Genomic DNA, 18,080 nt, shown 5'->3' with positions numbered 1-18,080 from the left:
TCCAGCTGTTATACTCTATACCCCGTCCTATAAAGGCAAGCATACCATATGCCTTCTTCACCACCTTCTCCACCTGTGCTGCCACCTTCAAGGATTTGTGGACTTGCACACCTAGGTCCCTCTGTGTTTCTATACTCTTGATGGCTCTGCCATTTATTGTATAACTCCCCCCTACATTAGTTCTTCCAAAATGCATCACTTCGCATTTATTCGGATTAAATTCCATCTGCCATTTCTCCGCCCAATTTTCCAGCCTTTCTATATCCTGCTGTATTGTCCGACAATGTTCATCGCTATCCGCAAGTCCAGCCATCTTTGTGCCATCCGCAAACTTGCTGATAACACCAGTTACACCTTCTTCCAAATCATTTATATATATCACAAATAGCAGTGGTCCCAGTACAGAGCCCTGCGGAACACCTTTGGTCACAAACCTCTAGCTGGAAAAAGACCCTTCTGTCTCCTGTGGCCAAGCCAGTTTTCTACCCATCTAGCCACCTCTCCTTGTATCCCATGAGCCTTAACCTTCTTAACCAACCGGCCATGAGGGACTTTTCAAATGCCTTACTGAAATCCATATAGACGACATCCACGGCCCTTCCTTCGTCAACCGTTTTTGTCACTTCCTCAAAAAACTCCACCAAATTTGTAAGGCACGACCTCCCTCTTACAAAACCATGCTGTCTGTCACTAATGAGATTGTTCCGTTCTAAATGCGCATACATCCTGTCTCTAAGAATCCTCTCCAACAACTTCCCTACCACGGACGTCAAGCTCACTGGCCTATAATTACCCAGGTTATCCCTGCTACCCTTCTTAAATAACGGTAGCACATTCGCTATCCTCCAATCCTCAGGGACCTCCCCATCCCCCCTCCCCGTCCCCCCCTCCCCATCCCCCTGTACCCGTCCCCCCATACCCGTCCTCCCGTACCCATCCCCCCGTACCCGTGAAGAGACAAAGATTTCTGTCAGAGGCCCAGCAATTACATTTCTTGTCTCCCTAAGCTGTCTAGGATAGATGCCATCAGGCCCTGGGGATTTGTCAGTTTTCATGTTACCTAAAAAAAACCTAACACTTCCTCTCTTGTAATGGAGATTCTCTCTAACGGGTCAACACCTCCCTCTGAGACTCTCCCAGTCAACAAGTCCCTCTCCTTTGTGAATACCGATGCAAAGTATTCATTTAGGATCTCCCCTATTCCCTTGGGTTCTAAGCATAATTCCCCTCCTTTGTCACTGAGAGGTCCGATTTTTTCTCTGACAACTCTTTTGTTCCTAACATATGAATAAAATGCCTTAGGATTCTCCTTAATTCTATCTGCCAAGAACATTTTGTGACCTCTTTTTGCCCTTCTAACTCCCCATTTGAGTTCTTTCCTACTCTCTCTGTATTCCTCCAGAGCTCCATCTGTTTTCAGTTGCCTGGACCTAACGTACGCCTCTCTTTTCTTTTTGATCAGATCCTCAATTTCCCTGGTTATCCATGGCTCTCGAATTCTACCTTTCCTATCCTTCCTTTTTACAGGCACATGCCTGTCCTGCAGCCTTATCAACTGTTCCTTAAAAGACTCCCACATGCCAGACGTGGACTTACCCCCGAACAGCCTCTCCCAATCAACGGCCACCAATTCCTGCCTAATCCGGCTATAGTTAGCCTTCCCCCAATTTAGCACCCTACCCTTAGGACAACACTCGTCCTTGTCCATTACTATCCTAAAGTTAACAGAGTTGTGGTCACTATTTGCCACATGTTCCCCTACCGAAACTTTGATGACCTGACCGGGCTCATTTCCCAGAACTAGATCCAGTATAGCCCCCTCTCTAGTCGGGCTATCTACATACTGTTCCAAAGAACCTTCCAGTACGCATTTTACAAATTCCTCCCCGTCCAGACCCTCAGCCCTAAGCACTTTCCAGTCTATGCCAGGGAAATTGAAGTCTCCCACTACAACAACCCTATTTTTTCTGCACATATCCAGAATCTCCTGACATATCCGTTCCTCCACCTCCCGTGGGCTGTTGGGTGGTCTGTAGTACACCCCCAGCATAGTGATTGCACCGTTCCTGTTTCTGAGCACCACCCACAGCGACACATTACATGACCCCTCTAAATTGTCCACCCTCTGCACCGCGGTAATATGCTCCCTAACTAATATCGCTACTCCCTCAACTTTTTTAGCCCCTCCTCTGTCTCGCCTAAAACACTTATACCCCGGAATATTCAGCTGCCAGTCCTGTCCTTTTAACCATGTCTCCGTCACCGCAACCACATCCAAATTCCGCGTAAGCATTAAAGCCCTAAGTTCGTCTGTCTTACCCGTTACGCTCCTCGCATTGAAGCAGATGCACTCCAGACCTCCAGGCCCACTCAGGTCATCCTGCTCCAGAATGCTCTTCTTCTTATCTAGCCTTGCCCTGGCCCCCAGCTCGACCCCAGCCTCAGTACTTACTGACCTACTGTTTTGATCCCCACCCCCCTGCCACACTAGTTTAAACCCTGCCGAAACACTCTCGCAAAACTCCCAGCCAGGATATTTGTGCCCTTCCAGTTAAGGTGTAACCCATCCTTTCCATACAGGTGCCATCCTCTCTTGAAGACTTCCCAATGATCTATGAATTTGAAACCCTCCGTCTTGCACCAGTCCTTTAGCCACGTGTTCAATTGTAGAATCTCCCTGTTCCTGGCCTCACTAGCACTAGGCACTGGGAATAGTGCAGAGATTGCTACCCTAGAGGCCTAATCTTTTAGCCAAGCACCCATCTCCCTGAATTGCTCTCGTATGACCCCCCTGCTCTTTCTACCTACGTCATTTTCACCAATGTGTACAATTACATCTGTTTGATTACCTTCCCTTTTTAATATGCTTCCTATCCTCTCAGAGACATCCAGTACCCCGGCACCAGGGAGGCAGACTACTATCCTGGAGTCTCGTTCGCGCCCGCAGAACCGCCTGTCCGTGCCTCTAACCATCCTCTTGGGGGGCGGGGGGAGTGAGGCCAGACCATTCTCTGCAGGGGGGGGGGGGGGGTGAGTGAGGCCAGATCGTTGTCTGGGGGGGGGGGAGGTGAGTGAGGCCAGACCATTCTCTGGGGGTGGGGGGAGTGAGGCAAGATCGTTGTCTGGGGGGGCGGGGTGAGTAAGGCCAAACCATTCTCTCGGGGGGGGGGGGGATGAGTGAGGCCAGATCGTTGTCTGGGGGAGGGGAAGCAGGGAGACGGGTAAGATGTATCTCAGGCACGGGGTGGGGAGGCAGATGGATCTCTGGCGGAGGGGGAGCAGATGGATTTCTGGTGGGGGCGCCGGGGGGGCAGGGGCGTCCGCTGCCACTTTGCGGGTGATTGGTGGGTGGCAATCGGTCTGGGTAGTGGGAGGAGTGGATAAGGGGGACAGTGATGTGTGTGGGTAGTGGGGGGATGAATAAGGGGGACAGTGATGTGTGTGGGTAGTGGGGGGGTGGATAAGAGGGACAGTGGTGTGTGTGGGTAGTGGGGGGATGGATAAGGGGGACAGTGATGTGTGTGGGTAGTGGGGGGGTGGATAAGAGGGACAGTGATGTGTGTGGGTAGTGGGGGGGATGGATAAGGGGGACAGTGATGGGTGTGGGTAGTGGGGGGTGGATAAAGGGGACAGTGATGTGTGTGGCTGGGGGGGATGGATAAGGGGGACAGTGATGTGTGTGGGTAGTGGGGGGGGGGTGGATAAGGGGGGCAGTGATGTGTGTGGGTAGTGGGGGCTGTGGATAAGGGGGACAGTGATGTGTGTGGGTAGTGGGGGGATGGATAAGGGGGACAGTGATGTATGTGGGTAGTGGGGGGGTTGATAAGCTGGACAGTGATGTGTGTGGGTAGTGGGGGGGGGGTGATAAGGTGGACAGTGATGTGTGTGGGTAGCGGTGGGGCTGGATAAGGGGGACAGTGATGTGTGTGGGTAGTGGGGGGGTGGATAAGGGGGGCAGTGATGTGTGTGGGTAGTGGGGGCTGTGGATAAGGTGGACAGTGATGTGTGTGGGTAGTGGGGGGAGTGGATAAGGGGGACAGTGATGTGTGTGGGTAGTGGGGGGGGTGGATAAGGGGGGCAGTGATTTGTGTGGGTAGTGGGGGAATGGATAAGGGGGACAGTGATGTGTGTGGGGAGTGGGGGGGTGGATAAGGGGGGCAGTGATGTGTGTGGGTAGTGGGGGAGGTGGATAAGGGGGACAGCGATGTGTGTGGGTAGTGGGAGGGGTGGATAAGGGGGACAGTGATGTCTGTGTGCACCATTGCTCCCGCTTTTCGCTCCCGGGCTGCTTTCTCCGCTTTCTGCGGCCCGGGAGCGATCTGACACAGGCGCGCTTTTTCAAATTTTTTTTCCAACTGCGCATGCGCAGTTCAGAGCCCCGATCGGTTCGGCCGTGCTAAGCCCCACCCCGCGAATGGGACTGGAGATGGCTGAGTGCGTATGGGGGTGCCTGAAAGCAGATTTCTAAATCGGATCTGCATTATGCCCAGATTCAGCACTTCGAATGAAAATGGTAAAATCGGGCCCAGGATGTCCCAAAGTGCTTTACAGACAATGTTGAACGCTTGACGTGAAATCAATGGTGGAAATACAGTTGTCAATTTATGCACAGCAAGCTCCCACCAGCAGCAATGTGAAAATCACCCAAACAGTTAGTTACTGTGATTTTGACTGAGGGATAAATATTAGCTGAGGGATAACTAACTCTCTTGTTTCTCTTCAAAATAGTGGCTATATGATTTTTTACATTCAGCTGAATGGGTTGAGGGAGTCCTTGTCTTAGCTTCTGTTTAATAACGTTAATTAATGAGATTCTCGAAAATATTAGCTGTCAAAGTGTGAAATAATCAAGTGAACTCACATTAGTTCCATTGGGCACCCTTCCTTCCAGGATCATCACTAAGATTTTTTTTGTCTTTTCTGCATCCTGCAATGCATTCCAACCGGCAGTATCCCAAAACTTCAACGAGTTTGACTTGTAGGACTTGAGCTGTTAAGAAACATTTCATCTTTCTTGCATTTATATTGACTTTGGAATTTCATAAAAGGAACAATGAACTCCTGAAATGTAGCACATCGCAAGATCCCACAAAAGGCAATATGATAGTACCCAAAGCATCAGTTAGAGTAATGTTTGTTGAGAGATAAATATCAATCCAGGAGACTGGGGAAAACTGCCTTTCTCTTCTTCCAATACAGTCCCATATTGCATCTACCTCAGAGAGCAGGAAGGGTAATGCAATTCACCTTTACTACTTTTAGTACCTTTAGATAGCACAACGCTCCCTCAGTACTGACCCTCGGACAGTGCAGCACTCCCTCAGTAGTGACCCTTTGACAGTGCAGCATTCCCTCAGTACTGACCCTCTGACAGTGCAGAACTCCCTTTGTACGGACCTTCTGACAGTGCAGCACTCACTCAGTACTGACCCTCTGACAGTGCGGCACTCCCTCAGTACTGATCCTCTGACAGTGCAGCACTCCCTCAGCACTGACCCTCTGACAGTGCAGCACTCCCTTACTACTGACCCTCTTGACAGCGCAGCACTCCCTCAGTACTGACCCTCTGACAGTGCGGCACTCTCTCAGTACTGACCCTCTGACAGTGCGGCACTCCCTCAGTACTGACCCTCTGACAGTGCGGCACTCCCTCAGTACTGACCCTCTGACAGTGCAGCACTCTCTCAGTACTGACCCTCTGACAGTGCGGCACTCCCTCAGTACTGACCCTCTGACAGTGCGGCACTCCCTCAGTACTGACCCTCTGACAGTGCAGCACTCTCTCAGTACTGACCCTCTGACAGTGCGGCACTCCCTCAGTACTGACCCTCTGACAGTGCAGCACTCTCTCAGTACTGACCCTCTGACAGTGCGGCACTCCCTCAGTACTCACCCTCTGACAGTGCGGCACTCCCTCAGTACTGACCCTCTGACAGTGCAGCACTCTCTCAGTACTGACCCTCTGACAGTGCGGCACTCCCTCAGTACTGACCCTCTGACAGTGCGGCACTCCCTCTGTACTGACCCTCTGACAGTGCAGCACTCCCTCATTCCTGACCCTCTGACAGTGCGGCACTCCCTCAGTACTGACCCTCTGACAGTTCAGCATTCCCTCAGTACTGACCCTCTGACAGTGCGGCACTCCCTCAGTACTGACCCTCTGACAGTGCGGCACTCCCTCAGTACTGACCCTCTGACAGTGCAGCACTCCCTCAGTACTGACCCTCTGACAGTGCAGCACTCCCTCATTCCTGACCCTCTGACAGTGCGGCACTCCCTCAGTACTGACCCTCTGACAGTTCAGCATTCCCTCAGTACTGACCCTCTGACAGTGCAGCACTCCCTCAGTACTGACCCTCTGACAGTACAGCACTCCCTCAGTACTGACCCTCTGACAGTGCAGCATTCCCTCAGTACTGACCCTCTGACAATGCAGCACTCCCTCAGTACTGACCCTCTGACAGTACAGCACTCCCTCAGTACTGACCTTCTGACAGTGCAGCACTCCCTCAGTACTGACCCTCTGACAGTGCAGCACTCCCTCAGTACTGACCCTCTGACAGTGCAGCACTCCCTCATTCTTGACCCTCTGACAGTGCAGCACTCCCTCAGTACTGACCCTCTGACAGTACAGCACTCCTTCAGTACTGACCCTCTGACAGTGCAGCACTCCCTCAGTACTGACCCTCTGACAGTGCAGCACTCCCTCAGCACTGACCCTCTGACAGTGCAGCACTCCCTTAGTACTGACCCTGTGACAGTGCAGCACTCCCTCAGTACTGACCCTCTGACAGTGCTACATTCGCTCAGTACTGACCCTTGACAGTACAGCACTCCCTCAGTACTGACCCTCTGACAGTGCGGCACTCCCTCAGTACTGACCCTCTGACAGTGCGGCACTCCCTCAGTACTGACCCTCTGACAGTGCTACATTCGCTCAGTACTGACCCTCTGACAGTGCGGCACTCCCTCAGTCCTGACCCTCTGACAGTGCAGCACTCCCTCAGTACTGACCCTCTGACAGTGCAGCACTCCCTCAGTACTGACCCTCTGACAGTACAGCACTCCCTCAGCACTGACCCTCTGACAGTGCAGCACTCCCTCAGTACTGACCCTCTGACAGTGCAGCACTCCCTCAGTACTGACCCTCTGACAGTACAGCACTCCCTCAGCACTGACCCTCTGACAGTGCAGCACTCCCTCAGCACTGACCCTCTGACAGTGCAACATTCCCTCAGTACTGACCCTCTGACAGTGCAGCACTCCCTCAGTACTGACTCTCTGACAGTGCAGCACTCCCTCAGTACTGACCCTCTGACAGTGCAGCACTCCCTCAGTACTGACCCTCTGACAGTGCGGCACTCCCTCAGTACTGACCCTCTGACAGTGCAGCACTCCCTCAGTACTGACCCTCTGACAGTGCAGCACTCCCTCAGTACTGACCCTCTGACAGTGCGGCACTCCCTCAGTACTGACCCTCTGACAGTGCGGCACTCCCTCAGTACCAACCCTCTGACAGTGCAGCTCTCTCTCAGTACTGACCCTCTGACAGTGCGGCACTCCCTCAGTACTGACCCTCTGACAGTGCGGCACTCCCTCAGTACCAACCCTCTGACAGTGCAGCTCTCTCTCAGTACTGACCCTCTGACAGTGCAGCTCTCTCTCAGTGCTGACCATCTGACAGTGTGGCACTCCCTCAGTACTGACCCTCTGACTGTGTAGCACTCCCTCGGTACTGACACTCTGACAGTGCAGCACTCCCTTAGTACTGACCCTCTGACAGTGCAGCGCTCCCTCATTACTGACCCTCTGACAGTGCGGCACTCCCTCAGTACTGACCCTCTGACAGTGCAGCACTCCCTCAGTACTGACCCTCTGACAGTGCAGCACTCCCTCAGTACTGACCCTCTGGCAGTGCAGCATTCCCTCAGTACTGACCCTCTGACAGTGCAGCATTCCCTCAGCACTGACCCTCTGACAGTGTAACACTCCCTCAGTACTGACCCTCTGGCAGTGCAGCATTCCCTCAGTACTGACCCTCTGACAGTGCAGCACTCCCTCAGTACTGACCCTCTGACAGTGCAGCACTCCCTCAGTCTTGACCCTCTGACAGTGCAGCACTCCCTCAGTACTGACCCTCTGGCAGTGCGGCATTCCCTCAGTACTGACCCTCTGACAGTGTAGCACTCCCTCAGTACTGACCCTCTGACAGTGCGGCACTCCCTCAGCACTGACCCTCTGACAGTGCGGCATTCCCTCAGCACTGACCCTCTGACAGTTTAGCACTCCCTCAGTACTGACCCTCCGACAGTGCAGCACTACCTCAGTCTTGACCCTCTGACAGTGCAGCACTCCCTTAGTACTGACCCTCTGACAGTGCAGCACACCCTCAGTACTGACCCTCTGACAGTGCAGCACTGACCCTCTGACAGTGCAGCATTCCCTCAGCACTGACCCTCTGACAGTGCAACATTCCCTCAGTACTGACTCTCTGACAGTGCAGCATTTTCTCAGTGATGATCCTCTGACAGTACAGCACTCCCTCAGTACTGAACCTCTGACAGTACAGCACTCCCTCTGTACTGACCCTCTGACAGTGCGGCACTCCCTCAGTACTGACCCTCTGACAGTGCAACATTCCCTCAGTGCTGACCACCTGACAGTGCGGCACTCCCTCAGTACTGACTCTCTGACAGTGCGGCACTCCCTCAGTACTGACCCTCTGACAGTGCAGCTCTCTCTCAGTACTGACCCTCTGACAGTGCAACATTCCCTCAGTGCTGACCATCTGACAGTGCAGCACTCCCTGAGTCTTGCCGTGGACTGTGTTCTGCAACCTCTGGGAACAGACTTGAACCAGTCACAGTTTACTCAGAAACTTGTACGTCAGTAATTAGTGTACAGAAGTTTAAAAATTAAATTACTGGGCAGAACATTCAGAGTTTGAATGTTTATGTCCAGCCCAGTTTAGATTGTATATTTGAATTCTGTTTTCCACGAGTGATGATATCATTAAAAGTGAGTGGCTGACTGTCATTAGAACCTCTCTGCCTTAACTCCAAATGCTCTCTCAGGTTACCTGGCAAGTTATGTCTCAGGTTGCGCCCTAGATGCCAGCAAAGCCCACATTCAGAAAATGAATTTGCAAGAAAAACAGATAGGAGAAGGTACCTTGGGTGTGAGAGAGTCAGGATTGTTTCCAGTTGGGACACAGTTCATTGTTTTTCCACTTGGATCCAGAGCTGAGAGGAATGTATTGATGGTGGCTGATTTACCTGCTCCCACCAAACCGAACAGTAAGATGTTTATAAACTCCCCACTCCCACCGGGAGGTTTGACATTGCACAAGTGCATCCTCAGAGATTCCAGGTTACTGTCAAAGAACAAGAAGTGAGGGACATGTTAGATCTTAAGGTGGCTTGTTGAAACCGAGTAATAATTTAGGTGCCTGTTTTATAGTGTAGCAACACATTCTGTTCAAGTCAACTTACCCTTGGTCAAAAGTTGGACTATGACTGGCATCACTCGTGGAAAATTCTGGAACGTTCTCCCAATTCAGGAAACCTGAAATGATGTTCCACACTGACAAGGCTGAAATGAGAAATAATTGCATTAAATTCTACTTTAAATGCGAGCGTCGGGTTGCTGCAACAGTGCAATGTTACAAACTTACAGATTCCCATGACTGGATTCACAGCGCAGTAACAGCCAACCCCTTGGGAAAGAGCAACGGTGTGTCGGGCTTTTGAAATTCAGAACTTATTTCCTTCTTTTCAGTTTCTGTTTCTCAGCGTTGGGTGTAGTCACTCAACAAAAGCAACAGGTTGAGAAAGAGAGATAGGGATGCAGAGGAGGTTTTTAAATTTTTGTGTATTTAAAAGCTGAATCAAGGGATTTTAAAGGGGTCGCTCTCTGAAAGGCAGCGATTTGATGGGCTGAATGGCCTCCTTGCTGGGTTGTATAATTCTATGATTTTGCAATGTTCTTTTAAACCTATTTGTTTAACCATGTTCACTTATCTGTTATGTGATTCTTATCAAATGTTGTTTGATAATATAACTGTGGAGTTGCTTTGGAATATTTATTCTATTAAAGATGTAAGTTATAGTTAAATTCATTTCATTGATTTTTATCCTTGACCCAACACATGGTATCTCTTAGTTTGCCTCCTGCTAAACCTGTTCTCAGTGTTTTCGTAACAAGGATAATGTTCCATTGCCTCATCACATTCCCGGAATGATTCAGCATCTACTCAGTTTCAGTTTCGCACCAACATCCCTCACTTTGTTCTGTATTGAACATTGGAGCCCTTGGTGTTTCTAAATCTCTGCATTTCTGCGCTGGAAGGTCATTAATCTGGAATATTTATTTCTTTCCCTTTCTCGTAACACACAAACTGCTCAACAGATTTCTGTTTTTTTATTTCAGATCTCCTGAAAAACTTGCTTTTGTTACAGTCCAGGTGGCTTTATTTTTATTTTTAACACTGAACTAAACCCCAGCTTGTGATCATTCCCTCCCTTGAATGGGAGCTTTGCGTATTACACCCCCTCCCGGACACAGCAGCTTATCGATTAGGATCCCTGAGTATTGCACCCCCGCCCCCCTGGACACAGCAGCCTATTGAATAGCAGCCAATCAGCACCCTGAGGGATGCATGACACTCAACTGAATGCAGCCTTCAAAATCTCTCACAAGTATTTGACTGGTCGCACTCACTGCACCCGCACTCCCCTGACTGGCCGCACTCACTGCAACCGCACTCCCCTGACTGGCCACACTCACTGCACCCACACTCCCCTGACTGACCGCACTCACTGCACCCGCACTCCCCTGACTGGCCACACTCACTGCACCCACACTCCCCTGACTGACCGCACTCACTGCACCCGCTCTCCCCTGACTGGCCACACTCACTGCACCCGCACTCCCCTGACTGACCGCACTCACTGCACCCGCACTCCCCTGACTGGCCGCACTCACTGCACCCGCACTCCCCTGACTGGCCACACTCACTGCACCCGCACTCCCCTGACTGGCCGCACTCACTGCAACCGCACTCCCCTGACTGGCCACACTCACTGCACCCGCACTCCCCTGACTGACCGCACTCACTGCACCCGCACTCCCCTGACTGGCCACACTCACTGCACCCGCTCTCCCCTGACTGGCCACACTCACTGCACCCGCACTCCCCTGACTGACCGCACTCACTGCACCCGCACTCCCCTGACTGGCCACACTCACTGCACCCGCACTCCCCTGACTGGCCGCACTCACTGCACCCGCACTCCCCTGACTGGCCGCACTCACTGCACCCGCACTCCCCTGACTGGCCGCACTCACTGCACCCGTACTCCCCTGACTGGCCACACTCACTGCACCCGCACTCCCCTGACTGACCGCACTCACTGCATCCGTACTCCCCTGACTGGCCACACTCACTGCACCCGCACTCCCCTGACTGACCGCACTCACTGCACCCGCACTCCCCTGACTGGCCGCACTCACTGCACCCGCACTCCCCTGACTGGCCACACTCACTGCACCCGCACTCCCCTGACTGGCCACACTCACTGCACCCGCACTCCCCTGACTGGCCACACTCACTGCACCCGCTCTCCCCTGACTGGCCACACTCACTGCACCCGCACTCCCCTGACTGACCGCACTCACTGCACCCGCACTCCCCTGACTGGCCACACTCACTGCACCCGCACTCCCCTGACTGACCGCACTCACTGCACCCGCACTCCCCTGACTGGCCGCACTCACTGCACCCGCACTCCCCTGACTGGCCGCACTCACTGCACCCGCACTCCCCTGACTGGCCACACTCACTGCACCCGCTCTCCCCTGACTGGCCACACTCACTGCACCCGCACTCCCCTGACTGACCGCACTCACTGCACCCGCACTCCCCTGACTGGCCACACTCACTGCACCCGCACTCCCCTGACTGACCGCACTCACTGCACCCGCACTCCCCTGACTGGTCACACTCACTGCACCCGCACTCCCCTGACTGGCCACACTCACTGCACCCACACTCCCCTGACTGACCGCACTCACTGCACCCGCACTCCCCTGACTGGCCACACTCACTGCACCCGCACTCCCCTGACTGACCGCACTCACTGCACCCGCACTCCCCTGACTGGCCACACTCACTGCACCCGCTCTCCCCTGACTGACCGCACTCACTGCACCCGCACTCCCCTGACTGGCCACACTCACTGCACCCGCTCTCCCCTGACTGGCTGCACTCACTGCACCCGCACTCCCCTGACTGGCCGCACTCACTGCACCCGCACTCCCCTGACTGGCCACACTCACTCCCCTGACTGGCCGCACTCACTGCACCCGCACTCCCCTGACTGGCCGCACTCACTGCACCCGCACTCCCCTGACTGGCCACACTCACTGCACCCGTACTCCCCTGACTGGCCGCACTCACTGCACCCGCACTCCCCTGACTGGTCGCACTCACTGCACCCACACTCCCCTGACTGGACACACTCACTGCACCCGCACTCCCCTAACAGGCCGCACTCACTGCACCCGCACTCCCCTGACTGGCCACACTCACTGCACCCACACTCCCCTGACTGGCCGCACTCACTGCCCCCGCATTCCCCTGACTGGCCGCACTCACTGCACCTGCACTCCCCTGACTGACCGCACACACTGCACCCGCACTCCCCTGACTGGCCACACTCACTGCACCCGCACTCCCCTGACTGGCCACACTCACTGCACCCGCACTCCCCTGACTTGCCACACTCACTGCACCCGCACTCCCCTGACTGGCCGCACTCACTGCACCTGCACTCCCCTGACTGGCCGCACTCACTGCACCTGCACTCCCCTAATAAGCCAGAGCTGTATATAAGCTGCAGGAATGGACACACAGCCAGTCACGCCACAAAGATGGCTGCACGGAAACCTGCTCCCAGATTTTCAGAGGCCGATCAGGAGCACCTGCTAGATGCCGTGGAGGAGAGGCATGATCGTCTGTTCCCTGGCCAGGGCCCCAACCCAAGGGGTGCATCTGCCCCGGGATTGTGGGAAGAGGTGGTAGAAGCGGTGAATTCCAGGAGCCTGACACTGCGCTCTGGCAGGCAGTGTCGCAAAAAAATGTACGACCTTCTGCGAGCAACAAGGGCGAGTGAGCATCCCACTTGAAACCCCGCACATGCATTGCACGGATCTCCAACCCTGCTTAGACACCTGAAGGGCATACAAGTGACCCTTCCCCCAGGAACAGAATCTAACCCCTTCCCCTCACCCCTCAACAAGCACCCTTCAGTGGTGATCACTTTCCCCGAAACTGACAGCACAACGCCCGAGACACAGGCACGCATTGCGCCCCATGTACTGCAATATATTAATGCTTGCTATCCATCTTATGTTCCCACAGGATACTTGGGAGTACAGTAAACGGTGAGGGAGGGACATCATAAAATTTCAAGAGGAGATAGATTAGTTGGTGAATTGGGTGGACACATGGAAGATGAAATTCGCCATAAACCAAACAGTACAACTTTAAGGGAATGCAAGACCAGCGAGAGACAGAGAGACAAATCTTTGAAGGTGGCAGGATGGCATTGTTCTCATTCCTTCACTGAAAAATAAACCACCAGGCATGTTCATACCTTCCAGCTGTTTCTTCCCCATTGCCTCATCACATTCCCGGAATGATTCAGCATCTACTGAGTTTCAGTTTCTCACCAACATCCCTCACTTTGTTCTGTATTGAACATTGGAGCCCTTGGTGTTTCTAAATCTCTGCATTTCTGCGCTGGAAGGTCATTAATCTGGAATATTTATTTCTTTCCCTTTCTCGTAACACACAAACTGCTCAACAGATTTCTGTTTTTTTATTTCAGATCTCCTGAAAAACTTGCTTTTGTTACAGTCCAGGTGGCTTTATTTTTATTTTTAACACTGAACTAAACTTTATAAATAAATAAAACAACATATGAATTAGGAGCAGATTTAGTCCATTTGGACCCTTGAATGTGCCACCATTTGAGAAGATCTCAGGTGACCTCATTTTGTCTCAACTCCAGTGTCTTGTCTACTCCTATACCCCTTTACTTTCTTTTCGATCAAGAATCTATGTAATTCAAACTTATAAATATATTTAATGACCAGACATCAACTGCACTCTGGGGAAATGAATTCCACAGACTAATGAATCTCAGAGAAATAAAAAATCTCCTCATTTCTATCTTAAATGGGAGATCCCTTATATTTAAACGGAGTCCTCTTGTTCTAATGTTTCCCACAGGAGAAAAACATCTCAGCATCCATCCATCAGGTCCCTTCATGATCTTATTGGTTTTAATAAGACAACCTCTCATTCTTCTGAACAATGAATACAGGTGTGATCTACATAGAAAACATAGAAAAACTACAGCACAAAACAGGCCCTTCGGCCCCACAAGTTGTGCCAAACATATCCCTACCTTCTCGACCTACCTATAACCCTCCATCCTATTAAGTCCCATGTACTCATCCAGGAGTCTCTTAAAAGACCCTATTGAGTTTGCCTCCACCACCACTGATGGCAGCCGATTCCACTCACCCACCACCCTCTGTGTGAAAAACTTGCCCCTAACATTTCCTCTGTACCTACACCCCAGCACCTTAAACCTGTGTCCTCTCGTAGCAGCCATTTCCACCCTGGGAAAAAGCCTCTGAGAGTCAACCCGATCTATGCCTCTCAACATCTTATATACCTCTATCAGGTCTCCTCTCATCCTTCGTCTCTGCAAGGAGAAAACACCGAGCTCCCTCAGCCTATCAAAGAACAAAGAACAAAGAACAATACAGCACAGGAACAGGCCCTTCGGCCCTCCAAGCCCGCGCCGCTCCCCGGTCCAGGATTGAATCCTGAATCCAGGATCCCCGCCCAATTTTCCAGCCTATCTACATACCAATATCCTATCCACCGAGCTGTCCCTCACAGCTACGATGCTTTGTTCATTACAACCTATTAACTCACCCCCACCCCCCCATTCCAGACCATGTGATCTCCAGGGAGAGGCGAAAACCCAGAGTGAAAAACCCCAGGGCCAATATGGGGAAAAAAAAAATCTGGGAAATTCCTCTCCGACCCCCTGAGGCGATCGAAACGAGTCCAGGAGATCACAATGGCCCTGATCGGAAAGTGCTTCCCAACCCTAGTCATTTCCACTTCCACGAACACCATATGAATTCCCTGCCCCCAAGACAGGTTCCCAACTATCCGCAGTCTCACTCTGTACTGGCACCAGCAAGATGATCATAGAATGAAGCCTTGAAACGAGAAACCAGGAACAATTAGCCCGCGCCGCTCCCTGGTCCAAACTAGACCACTCTTTTGTATCCCTCCATTCCCACTCCGTTCATATAGCTGTCTAGATAAGTCTTAAACGTTCCCAGTGTGTCCGCCTCCACCACCTTGCCTGGCAACACATTCCAGGCCCCCACGACCCTCTGTGTGAAATATGTCCTTCTGATATCTGTGTTAAACCTCCCCCCCTTCACCTTGAACCTATGACCCCTCGTGAACGTCACCACCGACCCGGGGAAAAGCTTCCCACCGTTCACCCTATCTATGCCTTTCATAATTTTATACACCTCTATTAAGTCTCCCCTCATCCTCCGTCTTTCCAAGGAGAACAACCCCAGTTTCCCCAATCTCTCCTCATAACCAAGCCCCTCCATACCAGGCAACATCCTGGTAAACCTCCTCTGTACTCTCTCCAAAGCCTCCACGTCCTTCTGGTAGTGTGGCGACCAGAACTGGACGCAGTATTCCAAATGCGGCCGAACCAACGTTCTATACATCTGCAACATCAGACCCCAACTTTTATACTCTATGCCCCGTCCCATAAAGGCAAGCATGCCATATGCCTTCTTCACCACCTTCTCCACCTGTGACATCACCTTCAAAGATCTGTGGACTTGCACACCCAGGTCCCTCTGCGTCTCTACACCCTTTATGGTTCTTCCATTTATCGTGTAGCTCCTCCCTACATTATTCCCACCAAAATGCATCACTTCGCATTTATCAGGATTGAACTCCATCTGCCATTTCCTTGCCCAAATTTCCAGCCTATCTATATCCTTCTGTAGCCTCTGACAATGTTCCTCACTATCTGCAAGTCCTGCCAGTTTTGTGTCGTCCGCAAACTTACTGATCACCCCAGTTACTCCTTCTTCCAGATCATTTATATAAATCACAAACAGCAGAGGTCCCAATACAGAGCCCTGCGGTACACAACTAGTCACAGGCCTCCAGCCGGAAAAAGACCCTTCCACTACCACCCTCTGTCTTCTATGACCAAGCCAGTTCTCCACCCATCTAGCCACCTCCCCCTTTATCCCATGGGATCCAACCTTTTTCACTAGCCTACCATGAGGGACTTTGTCAAACGCTTTACTAAAGTCCATATAGACAACATCCACGGCCCTTCCTTCGTCAACCATTTTGGTCACTTCTTCAAAAAACACCACCAGGTTAGTGAGGCATGACCTCCCTCTCACAAAACCATGTTGACTATCGTTAATGAGTTTATTCCTTTCTAAATGCGCATACATCCTATCTTTAAGAATCTTCTCCAACAACTTCCCCACCACGGACGTCAAGCTCACCGGCCTATAATTACCCGGGTTATCCTTCCTACCCTTCTTAAATAACGGGACCACATTGGCTATCCTCCAATCCTCTGGGACCTCACCTGTGTCCAGTGACGAGACAAAGATTTGCGTCAGAGGCCCAACGATTTCACCTCTCGTCTCCCTGAGCAGCCTTGGATAGATTCCATCAGGCCCTGGGGATTTGTCAGTCTTTATATTCTCTAACAAACCTAACACTTCCTCCTTTGTAATGGAGATTTTCTCCAACGGTTCAACACTCCCCTCCGAGACACTCCCAGTCAACACATCCCTCTCCTTTGTGAATACCGACGCAAAGTATTCATTTATCCTCATAAGGCATGCCACTCAGTCCAGGCAACATCCTTGTAAATCGCCTCTGCACCCTTTCAATCTTTTCCACATCCTTCCTGTAATGAGGCGACCAGAACTGAGCACAGTACTCCAAGTGGGGTCTGACGAGGGTCTTATATAGCTGCATCATTATCCCCGGACTCCTAAACTCAATCCCTCGATTGATGAAGGCCAGCACACCATACGCCTTCTTAACCACCTCCTCCACCTGCGGGGCCGATTTTAGAGTCCTATGGACCCGGACCCCAAGGTCCTTCTGATCCTCTGCAGTACTAAGAGTCTTTCCCTTTATATTGTACTCCTTCATCACATTGGACCTGCCAAAATGGACCACGACGCATTTATCTGGGTTGAAGTCCATCTGCCACTTCTCCGCCCAGTCTTGCATCCTATCTATGTCCCTCTGTAACTTCTGACATCCCTCCAGACTATCCACAACCCCACCAACCTTCGTGTCGTCGGCAAACTTACCAACCCATCCCTCCACTTCCTCATCCAGATCATTTATGAAAATGACAAACAGCAAGGGTCCAATCTATCCAACCTGTCCTCATAAGATAATCCCTCCAGTCGAAGTGAACTTTATTTGAAGTGTTTCTGCTGAATTTCTATCCTTTTTAAGTAAGTGTACCTAACCTTACACAGTGCTCCAGATATAGGCTCACCAAATGTTGCAAAAGTATACAGTTGACTTGCCTGAAATAACTGCGAATATGCATTTGCATTCCTAATCACTTGCTGTACCTGCATACATGTAATTAGACACCCAGATCCCTCTGTACCACAAGGTTCTGCAATCTCCCTATTTAAATAATTTACGACTTTGTTGTGGAGGAGTTCACATTTTCCTATATTAGATTCCAAAATGAAAGAAAAATATTTATTAAATAAGTGATATTCTTAAACTTTTTCAATTCGTATTTGGAGTCACTGGGTAAGGGCTCTCAATTTCAGGCTTGGAGATGTAGCCAAAATTATTCTTGACACATCTGTGTGCTTGAAAAGAAAAGTCTGTCCAAAAATGTGCAGCCCAAAGATGTTCAGGTTAGGTGGATTGGCCATGGTAAGTTGTCCCTTAG

General features: G+C 51.5%; 1 protein-coding gene across 1 annotated transcript in view; it reads right to left on the bottom strand.

Moving 5' to 3' along the window:
• The window catches only part of LOC144508205 (uncharacterized), a 58,915-nt gene extending 49,129 nt beyond the window's left edge, over positions 1–9,786 (bottom strand). Inside the window, exons 1-4 of the mRNA XM_078236022.1 lie at positions 9,674–9,786; positions 9,492–9,591; positions 9,172–9,373; positions 4,862–4,990 (exon numbers count right to left, since the gene is read on the bottom strand). Of these exons, the coding sequence (XP_078092148.1) occupies positions 4,862–4,990; positions 9,172–9,373; positions 9,492–9,591; positions 9,674–9,683 (441 nt within the window). The 5' untranslated portion in view covers positions 9,684–9,786. The remainder of the gene's footprint in view (positions 1–4,861; positions 4,991–9,171; positions 9,374–9,491; positions 9,592–9,673) is intronic.
• Between the last annotated feature and the right edge of the window lie 8,294 nt (positions 9,787–18,080).

The sequence above is a fragment of the Mustelus asterias genome, chromosome 20, assembly GCF_964213995.1.
Source record: "Mustelus asterias chromosome 20, sMusAst1.hap1.1, whole genome shotgun sequence".
Classification (NCBI taxonomy): Eukaryota; Metazoa; Chordata; class Chondrichthyes; order Carcharhiniformes; family Triakidae; genus Mustelus; species Mustelus asterias.
The sequence above is the reverse complement of the archived record's forward strand: the minus strand, read 5'-3'. Positions and strand labels throughout refer to the sequence as shown.